A 20,499-nucleotide genomic window follows, 5' to 3' on the forward strand; every position below is an offset into this window, starting at 1 on the left:
CATCCTTGAGTCCACACAATGTAGGCTTTCCGGCAGATTTTTCACCTCTATGCTTGAAAGTAGTATTAGTACCACTTAAGGTCAATTCTCCTCAAGACCGAGTTGATGGGCTTTGGCAGCCAGTGTGCTGTCTTCATCATTGAAGACTTAATGCAAGAGGAATGTGCTGAATGTACTAGTTCTCCACATCTCCTCCAGGATGTTGAGGTAGGGCAGATTTTAATGTTGGAGAGCTTGAATTTCATCAGCGAGGGTGCATAGAGGAATAAAGGCATCAAATGAGAAAGCATCAGGAAGAAATTGATTAGAAAATTAGTTTGATTTATATGTAGACAATGTCTCAGTGGCAAAGGAAGCAAATGTGAGTGTCATTAAATTTCTCAAGTTAGAGTTAGATCAAGACATTTTCTCCTTTTCCTATCACACTGTGGCTCACTGAACAGTTTTTAAAAGCTATGAAGCTATGTAACCCATTTTCTGTCACTGAATAAAATACCCAAGGTTGGATGCTTTCTAAATTTAAAAGGCTTATTTAATTCCATTTTGGAGGTTTAAGGTCACAGTACCTACATCTTCCCAGGTCTGGGGGAGATGGCATCAGATGGCAGGAATGTGTTCAAGGGTTCTCAATGGTGAAACCAAAAGTCAGACAGGTGGAGACTCTGCCGAGACCCAGGCTTGCTCCTTTGCTGCAGTCAATCCTGTGGGAACTAACTGCATGAGACCAGCACTAGCCTCTTCAGAAGGCAATATTCTCATTGACCTAACTACATCCCACAGCCTCTCCTCACAGAAGTTCACCACCGCCACACTTGGGGACCAGGCTTCCTACATATGGATCTCTAGGGAGCGCACATGCCATATCCAGGCCAGAGCAGAAATAAGCACTACGCACTACACTGCCTTTCTTTCCTTTCTTTCCTTTTTTTTTTTTTTTTTTTTTTTTTTTACAGCTCAGAGATAGACCTTAAGAAAAACATTACTGTCAAAGTAGATGCTTGGCCTCAGATTCATTTACCCTGTATGCTAGAGCCCTTCTGTGTATAAGCCATAACTTGAAGTTTAAAAACAAGTTTATCTTTTTAGATTTAGTGTCTTCCTTAGTATATTTGATTTTTTTTTTTTTTTTTTTTTTTGGTTTTTCGAGACAGGGTTTCTCTGTGTAGGTTTGTGCCTTTCCTGGATCTCACTCTGTAGACCAGGCTGGCTTCAAACTCACAGAGATCTGCCTGCCTCTGCCTCCCAAGTGCCGGGATTAAAGGCGTGTGCCACCACTGCCTGGCTTTGATTTTTAATTTTATAACGACTTCATTATATCTTAGGCTGGAATTAAGAGTGTTTAAGTTTGTTAATTCTATTTTAATGGTGATTATATAGAAGATTAGAAGAGGGTAAAAGGGAGCAGTGTTTGCCTGTGGTTAGAAATAGCTTGTTAGACCCAAGTGTCTTGTGCTTCTCTCTGTAGGTGATGCTGAAATCAGGCACCAATATTCTGTACTGGAGGACGACAGGCATCCTTATGGGTTCCAAGGCAGTCAAGCCTGTGCTAGTAAAAAATATCACCATCGAAGGTATTTCATAGCTGAGCCTCGGAAGTCACTAGTCCAATTCCATTGTTAAAATGTTTATTAGAGTGTTAGCTTAACTGACTCAAAGGTTTATAATACAGACACAAATTAATGTCAGACCTCATGCAGGTCTAAAAACCTTAGTTTTATGTCCACCAAATTTTTCTTCCTACCCTCAAACAGGATTATTTAATCGGTGTAAAACAATAAACACAATGTTAATCTTCATTTTTTAAAAATAAAATGAAAGTGTATTTGTACACAAGAGCCCATTACTCATTAGAGATATGTAAATTATGCCAGATAATCTCATCATTGTTATATTTATAAAAATAATAAGAGTCTGGCTGTTTTCTAAGCCTCTTGTGCCTTTCTGAGCAGATGGGTCATTTCTAGCCCAGCTGAGGCACTAATAAACACTGCCATGGTTCATGCTCAAGTGAAGTGCATTGAGTTACAGCAGCGATTCCCTTTTAGTAAAGGTTGGGATGTTTTGCTGCATCCCATGAGTAGGCTCATAGGGATGTCACCTCATTAGTCACTGGGACACCTGCTGGACAAAGCTGGAAGTACAAACCACGACAGCCACTTCTAGGGTCTTTCCTGTTGCTTATACACTGTATCTGTCTTTGTTCTAGGTAAATAAAGAATCTAGGCTCATATTACTGTTAGCATCTCTCTCTTCTGTGCAGAAGCTGCAAGTAGGTGCTAATGTGTTCACTGGACTGGGTATTCTCTCCCAAGCCCTGTTTTTCCTTCCCACACAGGGGTGGCGTACACCTCAGAGTGCTTCCCATGTAAGCCAGGCACTTTCAGCAGCAAACCAGGCTCATTTAACTGCCAAATGTGCCCCCGAAACACATACTCTGAGAAGGGTGCGAAAGAATGCATACGGTGTAAGGAGGACTCCCAATTTTCAGGTAAGGCTATTGACAATATTTATTCTTCTCTTTCCATGCTAATGTTGGTCAGGTGTACTTCTCATGGCAGAGTAAGCGTGGTAGCAATGGTGGACCACAGGCCGATGTGACCAAATGAATTCAGGTTGGATAGGGACAACATGACATACTAGTGCCCTTCTCTGAATGACTTTCCCCCTTTGTCTATGGTTTTCCTTTATTCCACACTCCAGAGATAATTGGTCCAGATGTGTTTGCATCAGTCTAGCCAACCGTTTACTTTCATGTGTTTGTTACCATAGAGACTGTAGAGATATACTTAGAAGTTTTTAATTTGTTCCATATTTCCAGTGTTCAATGATAATATAAGAAAAATCTAATATCTTCTGGAAACAGCTACCATGATGCAGATGTATCATAGAAATATTTATTTCCTCTGGGGAAAATAAAAATACAAACATATAGCTAGGTGATAGTGGCATATGCCTTTAATATCCAGCACTTGGGAGGCAGAGGCAGGTGGATCTCTGAGTTTGAGGCCAGCCTGGTCTACAGATTGAGTTCCAGGATGGCAAGGGCTACACAGAGAAACCCTGTCTTGGAAAAACAAAACAAACAAACCAAAAAACCAAATCTTGGCCGGGTGGTGGTGTCGCACACCTTTAATATCAGCACTCAGGAGACAGAGACAGGCAGATCTCTGTGAGTTCAAGGCCAGCCTGGTCTACAGAGCGAGATCCAGGACAGGCAGGAAAATTACACAGAGAGACCCTGTCTCGAAAAACCAAAGGGAAAAAAAAAAACCCAAACCCAAACCAAACCAAACAAACATGCAAACAAAAAAACCTCAAATCTTTATTTGCTTAAGGCTTGGATAGTTCTTCCTAAGCTACTCTGTACAGTGATTTTTTTTTATATGTCAGCTTGCTTTTGTGTTTTGATGTTCATTTTTTCTTAATATCACAAAGGAGTTGGTCCATTCTGAAGTGATTTCTGTGTGTGTGTGTATGTTGCAGAGGAAGGAGCCAGTGAGTGTATGGATCGCCCACCCTGCACTACCAAAGACTATTTCCAGATCCATACCCCATGTGATGAAGAAGGAAAGGTATCAGCCATGTTTAACTCATCCCATGTTTATCAAACTCTTTTCCTGGTATAAGTGCACTCTGGTTTGTTACCTGCATGTGCAGATATTACAGAAGAAATCTAAGAGTTTAGCTGTTGAAACTTGCCTTTGCTTTGACCTCCCAACTAGTTCTGCAGACAAGGTTGCTCTTAAGCTTCCACTTTTTCAGTCTTTAAAAGAACATTGGTATTGCTACCTACTTCATAAAGTTTCTATGGGAAGACATAAGATACTCAAGATTTTCAGCCCAGAGCTTGGCATGTGGTGAGTGGTCTTACTGTCTTTTTAAAATGACTATATTCTTTCAGAGGTCAGAAGATCAAGAAGAGCACTGCTTGAAATGTGTGCTATGTAGCTTCTATTGCACTGCAAGGAACTCAGAATGCTTATCAGAGGAGCTATGCAGCCATATGCTAATTCAATTATGCCAGACTACTGTGTAATCGCATTTACAAAGCACAAAGTGATTACCATATGAACAACATTTAGCTGGAGGAAAATGCACAGATGAACTTTGCAGCTGACCTGTCATTCTTTGAATTAAAAGATCAGATGTACTAGCCTGTGTCAGTGAGAAACTGAGGATGACATGGCCTCTGTGAAGTGTCCTTTAGATATACTTGCATCCTGACAGGGCATTTAGTATTTGGAGATATCAACAAATATTATTTTCCTTTCCTAATTTTGCATCTGTGGATGCTAATTGGTAGTTTTCGTATTTATGTGAATATGAAACTTCCTTTATGCCTTTAAATAATTTGAAAGAATATTGTATTTAGTGCTTTAGAGTAAATACATAACTAATTTGAGTGATTAGTGGAATGTTTTAATAAGAAATATAACTACTATTTTTAATATCAATGCTAACTCAGACTAACAGCATTAACTAATGAGGGTTATAGAACAAGGTTGGCCATGGCCCGACAATAATGCCAGGTGAGGCTAGCTCTATTTAGAAAATACATACAGAGGCCACTAAAATGGAATGAAAAGTATTGGGTATAATACCTTTAAGGTAAACTTCCTTAGCTAAACTTGCCTTACTTACTAATAAAAGTAAAATTTAGTTTATTCTATGTAATGATAATGAATTCAGTACTACTGCATAAATGAGATCTAGTAATGATTCACTTTATCTGAACAACATTAAAATATATTAAAATTATATTTATTACATTACTGAGTGCTCTATAATATTGATGAATATAATGCCAGTGACCAGTATGACAATATCAGGTTGACCTGGCCTAATAGAATTAAGGCCATGCATATTTAAATTTGATTAGAACATACACACACTTGCAAGCATGATGTATGTATACATACATAAGAACTGTGTTTTTCATATGTCAGGGAATCTCTGAACATGTTCTTCATATAGAAGACAATAATGTACCCATGTTTTATAAATTAAGAGTATTGTTCATTTCATTCTCTTCTTCTTCTTCTTTTTGACAAAATCTCCCTATGTAGCTTTGACTGGCCTAGAACTCTCTGTAGACCAGGCTGACCTTGGACTTCCCAAGATTCACTTTTAAAGCTTCACATAGATCCATAAGGACATTGTAACTCTTTATGTTAAAACCTCTCTGTTGAGAGGGTTTGGGTTTCATAAAAACATCTCATGTTTGCATCTCACTTTCCAAAGAATGAGTTGATTGTTGGTGTCTCACCTGAGCTATGAGCCATCTGGTTCTAAGGATCATTAATATTAATTAGTACCTTTTCCCATCAGCTGTACTTGGGAGCATATGTCTCTGTAGAAAGATAGAGAAGCAGTTTGTCATGTGCGGCAGGAAGGTTTGTAATGAAACTTGAATCATGGAGGATTTGTGACTTGATTTCTCCATGTTAAAATGTTTAAGGATTAAAATGTATTTTTTATTTTTAAAAAATCATCTTTGGTTACTTTGGTAGCCACTGGTTATTTGGCTTCCCAAATCAACTTGCATATTTTATTATTTTTATTCTCATCAGACTAATCCTTCTTTAATGATGCTGTGTGCATCTCTTGGGTAAGTTGTTTAATGGATCTAATCTGGGGCTGGGCAGATAGCTTAGTTAGTGGAGTGCTTGACTTGAAAATTACACAACGTGAGTTCAGTCCCCAATACCCACGTGAGAAGCCTGGCCTGGTGGCCTGTGTTTATAATGGAACATAGAGACAGATCTCCAGCAGCCTAGCTTAATTGTTGAGATCCAGGTTAGTGTGCAATCTTGTCTCAAAAAAAAAAAAAGGTAGATAGAGCCAGAAGAATAATGCCTGCACAGACACACAGACACACAGACACACACACACACACACACACACACACACACACCCCTCATACCACACATCATACAACACACTATACACACAGACACACACTATACACACAGACACAGACACACACACACACACACACACACACCCCACATACCACACATACAACACACTATATACACATACACACCACACATACACATGCACCACACCACACATACACCAAACACCATGCACAGCACACCACACATAAACCAAACACCACACACACACACACACATCATATACTCATGTACCACACCTTTGCACACAGACATACCCATACAGTACACACACACACCACATATACACACAAACACACACACACAACACACTACATATACACACACATACCACACCACACATACATCATACTACACATACCACATCACAATACACCAAACACCACATATACACACACACACAACACATACACATACACCACACTCTTACACATAGACATACAGTACATACACACATACCACACACACATATATATACACACAAAACACAAACACACACCACACATACACCACACACTCACACAAACACCACATAACACACACACACACACACACACACACACACACACACACACACACCTCTAATTTGGAGTGTTCCTTGTTCACAAACTTGGGAAGAATAAAATGCTTGTCCTGAAGAGGTTGGGAAGATTCTTCAATGTTGCATGATACCTCTGTTCTTGTGTAGAAACCAAAATTTCCCCTACATGTAGCAGTCATACGTTTTTATTAATGAGTCAGGAAATTAATGAATTTATTAGGATTTTAAATTTGCTTTTTATACTTGTTAAACTAGAAACTTAAAGTCAGTGTCTCTACTATAATGATTCTTTGTTTATATTCTGAATTTTCTGCTACCTTTTTTGAAGGGAGTTGAGAGCCTTTTATGGATATAGTATTTAATTTGATTTTTTAAAGCTACTTATGAAGACAGCTGGAGCAGCCAGTTTTACAGATGGTAACAGAGGCAGAGGGATAAAGTAGCACATTAAAGCATATCATGACATGAGCCATAAAATGAAAAGAGAGCTATAAAGAGAAAATAATACTATTTATCATTCTCTTGAGGCATCTATGTTTAAAGCATTTTTCTTAGCATCCTTCTTCATACAAGATAACGTGTCTTCCACGAGCATGTTCGAGGAGACCACTTGAGTGTTGTCAAGGCTCACTGTGCTTGGTTCTCACTGACTAGAAACAGTGGTGGGGTACTGCCTGTGGTTCCATTGTCTAGTTCAATAGACTTCCCACTACAGAAGTTGTTTTAAAGGACAAACAATACTTTCAAAGTTTATTGGATGAAAGGAACAGTTATCGTCTCTTCTAAAATAGTCTATTTAGTTATGGTGTTGATTTACTGTTCTGCTTGTTCTAGAATACCTCCCTCTGTCCCTCAGGGTTCCTATTCCACTTTTGCTGTAGAACAGCTAACCCATCGGTATTCTGGTTTCGAAGTGAGAGTGACCAGGTGTGGGCAGTTCTTTGGGCATAGCTGTTACCACTATTTTTGTGTTGTTTTGCGTGGACGAGGATAACAAAGGTGTTTAACTGACGACACGCATCAAGAGCAGAGGGTGCATTTGTCCTCAAGCTCAGAGCACATGGAAAAGGATTAGAAACTTCGGGAGACAATGGTTTAGCTACAGCTCTTGTTACTAAAAAAGGCTCAGAAACTACTGGTGTTTATGAATTATTATGAGTGCGCATGAAGTTTGGTCTATTCTTTTTGAAAGGCGACATTTTCTTTGGTGATTCCTGTGTGTAAAGTAAGGTAGTGAGGCTGCGGCTGGAGGAAGGAAAGAGCAGTGACGGTCACGGATAAGCAAGAAGGGCTGGGGAGATGGCTCAGCCCGTGAAGGCTCGGCTCACAACCAAAAGTACAAATAAGCGAGACAAAGTCAGTGTACTGAAGCTGTTGGCTACCCAGTGAAGTAAATGGGTACAAGGGCAGCAGTTGTTTAGATTTGCCTTTTATTTTTGAGATTATAAATTAATTACATCATTCCTTCTTCCCTTTCTTCTCTCCAAATCCTCCCAAATACCCCTCCCTGCTCTCTTTCACATATGTGGCCTCTTTTCTTTTCATTGTTTGTTGTTACATGCATACATGTATATGTGTAGACATATGTATTTCTGGACATGACATGTTCAGTCTGTATAATGTTACTCTTATGTGTGTGTTCAGGGGTGACCATTTAGTAGTGGTTTACATTTTAAAGAGGGACTCATGATAAGGAGCATGCCGTCTGTATCATAAGGATATTTATGACTTAGGTTAAAAACTTTATATATATATATATATATATATATATATATATATATATATATATATATATATAACTTTTGCAATGTAACGGTCATTTCCAGGGACTAGGGATTTTTTTGGTTCACTTGGTAAAGTGCTGGCCACATAAACATGAGAACCCAAGTTTGGTTGTCCAGAACTCATATTAAAAAAAAAAAAGAAAGAAAGAAAGAAAGAAATTCACTCCTGCGATCTCAGAACCTGTGAGGAAGAGACAGGAGGGCACCTGGGGATGGCTGGCCTGCCAGCCTCGCTGAATCTACAGGCTTCAGGTTCAGTGAGAGGCTTGATCTAAAAAAGTAACCTGGGTGGGGGTTGGACTGGAGAGATGGCTCATCGGGTAAAGGCACTTACCACTTAGCTTGCTGACTTGAGTTCAATCCTCCAGACCCACATTGTGGAAGCAAAGAGCTGACTCCTGCACGTTCTGTTATGACCTCCACATGTGTGCAATGGCATGTGGCTGTGGGTGTGGCCAGCAAAAAGTGGACAGTGATTAAGAACGACATCAGATGTTGACCTTAGATCTTAATATGTCCATATGCCCGCGCGCGCACACACACACACACACACACACACACACTGATTATTTTCCTACCAAATTGTTATTTTCTCCTTACCGTCTTAGTGAAAGTGTCCTCTTTTTTTCTCCCGTTGTCACTGTTTTGGATTCTCTCAACCGCCTTCTCTGTTCTCCCACTGATTGTGTTTTTAGTTGGTCAGTTAGCATCTTTGTTATAAGGGTGTTGTATGATTTGCTTCCAGTTTTAATTTTAAAAACTCTTTTTTTTTTTTTTTTTCCAGACACAGATAATGTACAAGTGGATAGAGCCGAAAATCTGCAGGGAGGGCCTCACGGATGCTATCCGGCTGCCCCCTTCTGGAGAGAAGAAGGATTGTCCCCCTTGCAACCCAGGATTCCATAACAATGGATCTTCTTCTTGCCATCCCTGCCCTCCGGGGACATTTTCAGACGGAACAAAGGGTAGGGTGTTTATCATGAACTGCTTTTTTAGAAAAATGATATTAATAGACCTGTGATCTTGTTTTCAATTGATTTTCTGGAGCGGTCTTTAGAAGACACATTTCTTATTTCATTGGGAGGAAGAAGAGTTGAGAAATACTGATAATGGGATTGTGAGATCATGATTTATTTACCATCTAACAAGAACCGTCCTACTGGCATTTTGTATATGTGAGATTGTCTCCTTTAAAAATAGTATATTTAATTATTCTTTGGAAAATGACCCTATTTTATTGGCTAACTGTTGATAATAAGGATTATCATTCATTTGCCTCTGTGCGTGTGTGTGTGTGTGTGTGTGTGTGTGTGTGTGTGTGTGTGTGTGTGCGCGCGTGTACATACAATGAAGCACTGTGGAGACAAATCCACCAAATATATACATATGCATTGGTACTCTACAAAACCACCCAAACCACCAAATACATACACGTGCCTTGGTACTCTGTCTAGAAACATTTTGCAAATCACGTTTGAAGATGTTCCCAAGGGAATTGGTGGTGTAACATCCTTCCCTCACATTTCTCTGCTAATTATGGTTTAGAGGCGCTTGGCACAGAGAGACCTGTCCAGATGTGATTTAATGTGATTGGTTATCACCCATCTTCTGCAGAATGCAAGCCATGTCCAGCAGGAACAGAACCAGTGCTTGGGTTTGAGTATAAATGGTGGAATGTCCTTCCTGCCAACATGAAGACTTCCTGCTTCAATGTTGGGAATTCCAAGTGTGATGGAATGAACGGTGAGTTTGGACTCTACCTTAGCTGTTATGGCAGCAGAAACACCATTTGTGTTTAAACTTAGCTTTTAAAAATACCAGACACATTTGTGAGGAAATTTGTCTTACTCGACTATGTGTCCATCCTAGCCCTTACATAAAAACCAAGCAACCGGTCAGATGGCTTTCCTAAAGTAATAAAAAATACAGTACTTCTCTCCTTCCCATGGCTTCACTTTATTTAGTTCCAGCTTTGTATAGTCAATAACAATATGTAAATATCAAGTAGAAAATTCCAGAAACCAAGTTTTAAATAGCAAACTGTTCTAAGTCCCTAATGAAACCTCCTTTCATTTTTTTTTTCTTTCTAGACTAGGATGTGCATTATCCCTGGTTACATGTGTTTCCTGTCCATCAGTGACTTAGTAGCATCTTGGTTTACAATATCTGTTCAAATAACTCCTAATAATAATCTCCAACCCTAAGTAACATGCCAAATAGAATCTATCAAGCTGGCCCTTACTGGCTCATTCCCTAATCCTGCCCTCCCTCCCTCCCTCCCTCCCTCCCTCCCTCCCTCCCTCCCACCCTTCCAGCTGAAAATGCGAACTTCTTAACTTAGTAAAGAAAGAACATACATTGTTTGCTGAACTTGCTAAAAGTCTGTGGTAAGAGAAAGCTTTTAGCCGTTCAACTGTGAAAAAGGAAAAGTTCCATCTCTGCCAGCATTGCTCTCACACCTCAACGGCAGGAATTGAATGGCAGCATGTGGTAAGTGCTCAGATAGAAAAGGTATTAAATAGTAGGGCTTGCTGTGTTCCCTGTGGGGTCTCAGAGTTTATCTCCTGAGGATAGATGTGTGCATGGGGGTTGGAAGGTGGACAGGCCACTGTATAAATCTTGCATTTTATGTAGTCACTTTTGAAGTGGATTTTGAACCTCACATTTAAAGTCACAAATACCAGGAGAGATGTAGCAAGGAAGGTAACAGCATCTACATCTTCTACTACCTTAAAGAGTCATAAGTAGGCAGAGCTTTCATGGGGACCACAAGCTCCAAAATAAACGCACTGAGGCTTGTATTATTTACAAATCCTCAGCTGATAGCTCAGACTTACTACTAACTAGCACTTACAACTTAAATTAACCCATTTTTCCTTATTTATGCTCTACCACGTGGTAGTACTTTTTATTAGCATGGCACATTCATCTTCTGCTCCCTCTGCATTTGGCTGCGGGACTTCTCTCTCTACCCTTCTTCCTCCCAGCATTCTCCTAGTCTGGCTCTCCTGCCTAACCTTATTCTGTTCAGCTATTGGCCAGTCGGCTTCTCTTTTTTTTGGAGCTGAGGATCAAACCCAGGGCCTTGCACTTGCTAGGTAAGCACTCTACCACTGAGCTAAATCCTCAACCCCGCTTCTTTATTAAACCAAAGACAGCGACATATATTCACATAATGTAAAGAAATATTCCACAGCAGTCACTGGTCACTTTAATCTGGTTCAGCTCTGTGCCCTGGAAAAAAGTTAAAGCTTTCAAATTCCCATTTCTTGTGAAGCCTATAATTGTGTTCATAAGAAGCAGTTGAATCCCACTCACTGAAAAGTTACAAATGTGGCAGAGTTCTTTCAATAATACTTGTTGGTTGTATTATTTTGAAATCTGACACTAGCAGCAGGTATTCTAAACAACAAGACTTAACAATGAAATCCATCCTTTAACTTTATCACATCACTGTCATTTTTATCATTTTACTTTCTCCATATTATGTTTGATCATTGTACCCAGGTCTATACACACTATTTTAAAATAGCATGTTTTGAATTAATAGCTTCCCAGAACAGACTTGGGACATAGGAGATGAGATGTTCACATGAGTACAGAGATCAACAGAAAAAATAGAGTATTTAATAATTTTGAGCCAATAGATGAGTGAAAGACCACGACCTGATTACATTAAATACAAAATATTCCTTATTGCTCAATAATACCGCCTTTAGGAATTTATCCCCTGAGAGAAGAGGAAACACTATAGTAGATACTTCTCTATAAGAGCTGATATTCCTTAGATGTGTCCGATGATTGCATTTCAAGTCAGAAATTTAAGATCAATTAGGAAAATAGGACTGGGAAAACAAGAGTATTGAGTGCATCCACAGAAGGACTAGTACATGTATGTGCTCACTCACTAGAACAGATATAAGTAACTTCTATAGAAGACTCACTCTCACACCAACCCTTTACTCACTCACTACCAATTTATTCACAAGCTGTAAAGAAAAAGAAAAATACAAAAATAAAAGGGGGCGTGCTTCTTTGTGATCTGGAGTCTCTGTGCCATTCTTGTAATGAACAGCACACAACAGGGTCAGGTGGAATGTCTGGGGCAGCTTGGCTGAGGAGGGAGTCACCCTCCTGGCTGGAGAGCGAACGCGGGTGTGTCCAGACTGAGCTGGCTGAGTGGCTGGAGAGTTTTCATATTCCTGGAGTCTGAACTTGACACACTTGCATGTTAGGGATGAAGAGCAGATTTGTGCATGTTGGATTTATGCCTGTGAGAAATTAAAAGTTGGAGACAATTTGATTGTTCGTGAATGGATTCAATGGGCATCATGTATAAAAACACAAATGGAAGTAATCTCACTTTCCAGCAATAGGATAATGTTTACCAACATAAGGTAGCTCAATTGAATAAAATATTATGTGTGTCATCATTATACTGAAACAGTGTGCTGAAAAAATTTGAAAATACATTTCCAGAATTTTTAATTTTTGTTTTCTTCTGACTTAGTAATGCTATTTCTTGGGATCTATACCAATAAGATTATGTGATATGAAGAAGGAAGTTGCATGCAAAGATGTTAATTTTAATGTTTCTTATATGAATGAAAAGCAGAAGAAAGCAAATTTTCAACAATGGGGATATACTTAGATAAAATTAGATGTAAAATGATTTGTATTAGAGAAATGTTTGTGATATGACTATAAAAAATCAAAGGTAATGGTAAGTGAGAAAAAAACAAACAAACAAAAACCCTATATATCTTGGTCAGGACAGACCAAAAACGAGGGAAGTTGGTGGACTCTACATTGGGCAGTATTGGAACACATATTTGTTTCTACTTGAAGCATAGTAACCCCTGCACACAATCCACTTGCTGCTGCTGCTTCCTTGGCCTTCTCTCACATTCTGTACTTCTTCATGGTATTCATAGGTTTGAAGAGGTGTTCTTAGAAACATAACCACAGCCTTTCCTCTCCTGGCATTCGCTTGTTTTGCATGGGGTACCTTGGTCCTCCTTACCACTGCCACAGAGTTATTGTCTAAACCTAAGTTCTTCCCCTGTTATTACCCAAACTCTCTTACTGGGCCACAGGGCTTCATGATTACTCAGCTCTTGGAACTAAAAGTTGATAACTGCCCTTCTTTGTTTTCAATCATGAGAACCTTAGGCAGCAGAATTATCATCATTTCTCTAATAGGTGAATACACATTATTTTATTATGTTTTAGTAGTGTGTAGTCAACATACCAATTTACTTTAAATTATTGTTTTGAAAATTGCCAAGCTGCCAAGCTTGTGCTGGTATGAATGCCTGTACTACATCTCTTGAAGTAGTAGATGACATTTGGAGAAGTGTCAATGCTAAGTATTGCCCTTAGATAATAAACTTGCTTCATGCCATATGTGGATTTATCTCTTTTACTCATTTTGAAGTGGTTGTCTTGGCTTATGGTATGTTGATTGTTCCTGTGCAGAGGACATGCCTCATGTGACTTCTTGTGCACAGACCTATCACCTCACAGTGTTGGCACTTGTTATCATGTGTATGCCTCCCATTCCCTACTCCTCAGGAGGGAGGCCTGTCTACTATTCCATATATGCCATACTTATTGACATTTAGTAAAAGTTAAATTGTGAAATAAAATACAGTAAACTGGGAAGAACTCCTGACCCTAAATCTTTAGTAATTGGAAGTTTCGGTTTTCCATTGGCTGTCAGCAGAGTGGGAATGTGTCTGTTCCCACACAAAGTGTCCATTTTAGTGCGGTACATAAATGCCACCTATTTCAGTTTGGAAAGTCATGCTTCATTGAGAAAACTGTCACCTTGTCTCACATTGAATAACTTGTATACAAAGTAGTACAGCCAGAATGTCTTTGTGGGTATCTAGAAGTGAACTTTTGCATCCAGTCTACAATTGATATTTAAAAATATGGGATTTTCTGAAATATTTCTAACTTTGAGCTTAATATATATTTGCCTTATTTTAATGTTTTTGTTATCAATTAATGAAATTTTTACTAATAAAATGTCTTTTATAATTTTCAGGTTGGGAAGTAGCTGGAGACCACATCCAGAGTGGAGCTGGAGGCTCTGACAATGACTACCTCATCTTAACATTGCACATCCCGGGATTTAAGTAAGGGGCACTGGTCCTTTCTATGGGAATCTTTACTTCCTCTATAGAAATAGCAGAGTAGGATTGGTTCTATGGAGTGTTTTTGTTATCAAATAAACAACAGTGTGTCGGAGAACGATATATGATATTTAGGAATCTATAGAACTGGTCACTAAGAATTTATAAATGTCAGTCATGTATGTTAGTTAGATAAAGCTGAAATGTTTTAACAGCATTACAACCAAACCTGTAATAAAAACATGATTCGTTGATCCTTAACAGAGAAGACTTAGTCTAAGTCATTCATCTGCAGGAGTGCTAACAAGTGCCACCACTGAGAGGTGATAGGTCTGTGCACAAGAAGTCACCTGAGACATGTTCTCTGCACAGGGACAACCAATGTACCATAACTTAAGACAACCACTTCAAAATGAGTAAAAGTGATAAATCCACAACATTTGCTATTGTGCCATTTAATTGTCTATTATTTTTCTCAGCTCTATCTGTGAGTTAGTATGTTACACATTTATTTATGTCTTTGCTTTAGTCCCACATGTTGAGATTTCCCAGTGTGAGTCTTTTCCTTCCTTTAGAAGCAGGAGAGTCAAACATACCATGATGGCCTTGAGCAAGGGTATAGACACACAGACTGAGAAAGGAAGGATCTGTGCCTCCTCAAGAAGCAGTAGATTAGTTAACAAAGAAGCTAGATTTTCAGTTACTAAACTATAGAACTAACTATAGAACTATATGAACACATGATTTAATTTTATTTCAAGCTGCATTCAGAATACATTACTGACATTGCGATCTCGATCTGTCATGTAGACCACCAACCTCTATGACTGGAGCCACAGGCTCTGAGCTGGGAAGGATAACGTTTGTCTTCGAGACCCTCTGCTCAGCTGACTGTGTTCTGTACTTCATGGTGGTGAGTGATTGAAGGCAGATCTCAACGTTTATTATTTACTTTCAAATTTGAATTTTTTATATAAGTTGGGATAAAAACCATTTTCTTACCTTTCTGAGAACTTTCTAAAACATTTTTTAAATACCTAAAGAAATGACTAAGAATTGTACAATAGGGTTCGCCAAGTGTTCATTCCCCATGGTACAGGATCTAACCTTGTGATCCACATGTCCCATCCTCCCAAGGGAGGATGCCGAGCTTACATGTTATAAATCATTGCAGAGATGTGGCTTAGAGAAGAGTTTGATAGCTTCTTTTAGTCTTTATGTGATTGGTTTTCTCATAGGAGTTGTGAGTTATCAAATTAAATCACAAATAATATAATATCAAATAACCTTTTACAATTTAAAGTTACATTATTTATAGTAAGGTAATACATTTTACTTCCAATAACCACAACAATGTTTAATGAAACACCATCTATATGTTATGAACTTGATTTTAGAAATGGCAAGTATGATAATTTGGTAATAAGGTTTCTGTAATGTATGGAAATCATTTTTCCATATTGTTATCTATGGTGTGAACCCAAGATATATCTCCTATTGGCATATTTGTTGCTTAATAATACCTTTGATCCTTATGTCCATATTATAGAAAGAGACAGATTTTGAAGCCATACCAACCTATCTCCACCATCCCAAATAACTAATGGAAATGAGCTATTTATGAGGAATTCTACAGGAAAGCTTACAACTTCAGACTTCACCTTCGTTTTCAACTTAAATAAATTATATGATTATATTAGTCATTGTATTTGCTTTTAAGACATGTTAATGGTGGCATTATTATTTTCTGAAATTTAGCTAAGAAAATCAGAAGTTAAAATAGTTTATAAATGAAACTTCATGGACCTCAGCTACAATTCAGAGAATATTTAATGAGCATGGGATGACACTGGTTAGCCTTCACTTGCATGAACCTGCAGCAAGTACAAATTGGGGTAGACTCCCTCAAGGAAGAGGGAACAAATGGGAATGTAGTTGGTTGTTTTTGCTCTTTTAGGGGGCCTTCCACCCAGCTCCCAAGTGAATGCACATAGAAGCTTATTCTTAATTATAAATGCCCGCCCTTAGTTTGGCTTGTTTCTTGCCAGTTTTCCTTAACTTTAAATTATCCCATCTACCTTTTGCCTCTGCACTTTTACCTTTTTCTACTTCTGTAAATCTTATTCTTACTCCATTGCTTGCTGTATGGCCGGGTTGCTGGGTGGCTGCCCCTAACATCCATCTCTCCTTGTTCTCTTCCTCTTTCTTCTCCTTTCAGATTTCTCCTCCCATTTATTCTCTCTGTCTGCCAGCCCCACCTATCCTTCTTCCTGCCTTGCTATTGGCTGTTCAGCTCTTTATTAGACCATCAAGTTTAGATAGGCTCAGTGACACAGCTTCACAGAGTTAAACAAATGTAACATAAACAAAAGTAGCTCACCTTTAAGTAATATTCCCCAACATGGGAAGCTTTATATTTAGTGTGGATCCTATGTTTTCCATGAGGAGTCTGAGGAACTCTCTCTTCTAAGAAATGTTTTCCAAGTATGTGTCTTAAACATACTGTGATTTTAGATTCCTTTCTCATCCTGTTGACAGTATACTTGTGGAAGTTTTGAGAGTTGTGTGGTTAAAACAGGTAGTATGTGATAGAAACAGTCATGAATTCCACACAGCTTTCTCCAAGTAAAAGTACATATTTGTAATGGATGTGTATTTATGTTAGTACTGAGTTTATGCTTTATTTGTAAATATTTCTGTACTGTTATAGGATATAAACAGAAAAAGTACCAATGTGGTGGAATCATGGGGAGGAACCAAAGAAAAGCAAGCATATACCCACGTCATCTTCAAGAATGCAACATTTACATTTACCTGGGCATTCCAGAGAACTAATCAAGGTCAAGATGTAAGTTCCAACCATTTTATTACTCTTCCACCCCCCATTGGGTGTGATTGTCATTCAGAGCATATTGATCTCTTCTGGAGCCACTGAAAGTTGTAAATGGAAGCATCATGTGCTTCATACATGGCATTATGAGATAATAAAGGGCATGTGTCATCTACATAAGTCGATGTGAGCTCCACTGAAGTCATCACAAACTGTGCAGGTGAGCTGCATTCTCTTACAACACAAGCCCTTTGTAAGTGCACTGTGAGTGGTAAACTTGCCTCAGGAGCTTCATACAGGGCATCGTGAACTCTGTACAAGGAAATATGAGGTCAAAGAATGAAAACATGATATCCATGTAGATCTTTATAACCTGAACATAGGATACTATGAAATCTGTAGAGGGGACAGAGAACTTTAAAGGTGCACTATGAGATTCACATATATAATGTCACGATACAGGACAATATGATCCCTTAATTTTTTTTATTTCTTTTAAAACACAAAGATGATGCCCACTTGTGATATATACAAACTGTCACTCAAATTGGAGAAGATACTTCTTGAAGTCTATCATCAGGTTATACTGTGAATGGGTTAAAAATGACAATTTTATTTTTTTTGAGAGTACACATGTATGAAATGGGTAGGATGACAAGAAATCTTTGATTTATTCTGAGCTATGAGCAAATACAGTTGTTGAAGCTTAAGAGAAAATTCAATTTTATTTTTACTTAGAACTTTGTTTTTAAATCTTTTTGAGGCTGAGAAAGTTCATAACTCTATTCTCCTTCACCCAACTATCTAATATTCATTTAAGGGTCATGAACTAGTGTGGGTTTATGTTTTTCATTATAATGATAACTCCTTTTAGAGAGAATGTGTTTGTATATGGGCTGGTAGAACAGAGATGACCATTGCCTTTCTTCAAGTTTCATTGCTAGCATAGACCTAATCCCCTCTATGAACATTCCATTACATATTTCAATACTAGTTGGCCTGATACTTATTTATTTTTGGAGTGTGTGTGTGTGTGTGTGTGTGTGTGTGTGTGTGTGTGTGTAGTATATACATGGGTGCATACTACCCTTGCCTGTTTTTGTATGTTCAAATATAGATCAGAAGTCAGCACTGGAAGTCATCTAATTATTCTCAACATTTTTTTTTTTTTTTGAGACAGGGTCTCTCACAGAACCTAGGGCTAGATATTTTGGCTAGACTAGCAGGCCAGAGAGCCCCCAGGATATCTGTTTCTGCCCCACCCACCCCTGACACTGGGGTTAGACACCTACGGTGCCATGCCCAGTTCTTATGTGGCTGCTAGGGAGCCAAACTCAGGTCCTGATGCTTGTTTATCAAGCACTTTGCCGCCAAGCCATCTTCCTTGCCCCAGGCCTATTATTTGTTGTGTTTCTGCACAGATGTGACTGTCAAAATGAAAACAAGGTCAATCTTCACTTAGAGTATCTTCATTGCTGTGTTGGCATGTAGAGTGTATTTTCTCTTTTCTGGTCAGATTTTCAGTGGGAACCCAGTCCCCAGATTTTCCTCTAGGTGTCAGTTTTTCTTTAGGCATTGTTACTTAGTGTTCAGGATATAATAATAAGAGGATGAACACCAGTGGAACTCCTCCTCCTCTTTGTCTTTTCACCTTGGTCCAGAGGAAAAGCAATAAGCAGTCAAGTGTGACATTGTATTCTAGGGTGAGAAAAACCAGACCTTAATTAATCTTATACCATGAACAGAAAAATACGGCAGCATTCAGGATCTTTTGACATTTGCTCTTTTGACACGCTTTTGTTAGAGATTAGAATGCACCACTTAGGGGAAGGGCTGGAGAGGGAGGGGGAGGCACAGAGAAGTGTCATGAGTCCATCTGCCTCACCTTCCAGGACTTCCCACCCTGCCAGACTTCAGCATTTGGTTGCCCTGTGAGATGAGTGAGCTAAGGTGAGATGTAAAGCTATTCTGTGCCTGTGCCAGTTATGACGTACCTGCTGTCAACTGCAGCAGCACATCCGGAATCCCATGGTTATACAAAGTAGCTCCTAGTGTCAAGATTTAAGGGCTCTTTATTTAGAAGGATAAAATGAGGTTGTGTAATCCACTGTCATTCACAAGGTATCCATTTGGAGCATTCTGTTTATTTGGGTGATGTCAGCATAAACACAGTTTGGTTGTACAGTGGCACTCCAAGGCAGATGTCATTCTTTTTGCTCTCTTTCTAGAACAGACGTTTCATCAATGATGTGGTGAAGATTTATTCTATCACGGCCACTAATGCAGTTGATGGGGTGGCATCCTCATGCCGTGCCTGTGCCCTTGGTTCTGAGCAGTCAGGCTCATCATGTGTACCCTGCCCCCCAGGCCACTACATCGAGAAAGAAACCAACCAGTGCAAGGAGTGCCCTGCTGACACCTACCTGTCCATCCATCAGGTCTATGGCAAGGAGGCTTGCATTCCCTGTGGGCCTGGAAGTCAAAGCACCCAGGTAGGTCTGTGTTGTGGCTATTTCCCAAAGCCATTCTTGGCAGAAATACTGAAGACTTCTTCTGGGCCACCAACCAGCTCCCAAATCATGACACTGAGTCTTAATAGTTTTGAATGCTCAGCCTTAGCTTGGCACTTACTTGAATCTGTTCTCTTTATCTATATTTTGCCTTGTGACATTTTACCTTCCTTCTTTCCCTCCTTCCTTTGTTCCTTCGTTCCTTCGTTCCTTTCTTTTTTCCTTTCTTCCTTTCCTTCTATACATCTTACTTTCCTGCTGTCTCCATGTCTGGCTGGTGGCTGCTTGACTTCTGCCCCAGGCATGTCCCTCTCTTTCTTTCTTATTGTCTTCTTTCTTCTTCCCCAGCCTAGATTTCTTCTATTTATTCTCTCTGACCCTCAGCCCCACCTATCCTTTCTCTGCCTTGCTATTGGCCATTCAGCTCTTTATTGGACCAATCAGGTGCCTTAGGCAGGCAAGGTGAAACAAATGCAACACATCTTTACATAATTAAACACACATCTTTACATTGTTAAACAAATGTAACACATCTTTGCAGAGTCAAAATAATATTCCACAACAGACTTCCTGTCTGTGGTTCTCTGGAGGTGAGGTGGGGAGTATATGGAATTGCTGTTGGCTCTGGAAAAATGCTTTTTAATTCTCTTTCCTGTTTCCTCTTCACTTAAATTAGGTGAGCACTGAATATATACTATGCTAGTTGCTAGTGACAAAAATATAAGAATAAGTGTTCAAATAAGAATGTTTTCAAAATTTAAGAAGTGTTATCTTGT

General features: G+C 39.0%; 1 protein-coding gene across 2 annotated transcripts in view; it reads left to right on the forward strand.

The window, feature by feature from the left end:
• Positions 1–20,499, forward strand: part of Elapor2 (endosome-lysosome associated apoptosis and autophagy regulator family member 2) — a 165,482-nt gene that overhangs the window by 109,771 nt on the left and 35,212 nt on the right. For both annotated transcript variants that reach the window (XM_036182439.1, XM_036182441.1), the window contains exons 6-14: positions 1,466–1,571; positions 2,336–2,488; positions 3,484–3,572; positions 9,028–9,208; positions 9,858–9,986; positions 14,296–14,386; positions 15,194–15,296; positions 17,094–17,231; positions 19,442–19,705. In XM_036182439.1, the coding sequence (XP_036038332.1) occupies positions 1,466–1,571; positions 2,336–2,488; positions 3,484–3,572; positions 9,028–9,208; positions 9,858–9,986; positions 14,296–14,386; positions 15,194–15,296; positions 17,094–17,231; positions 19,442–19,705 (1,254 nt within the window). The remainder of the gene's footprint in view (positions 1–1,465; positions 1,572–2,335; positions 2,489–3,483; positions 3,573–9,027; positions 9,209–9,857; positions 9,987–14,295; positions 14,387–15,193; positions 15,297–17,093; positions 17,232–19,441; positions 19,706–20,499) is intronic.

The sequence above is a fragment of the Onychomys torridus genome, chromosome 3, assembly GCF_903995425.1.
Source record: "Onychomys torridus chromosome 3, mOncTor1.1, whole genome shotgun sequence".
Taxonomy (NCBI): Eukaryota; Metazoa; Chordata; class Mammalia; order Rodentia; family Cricetidae; genus Onychomys; species Onychomys torridus.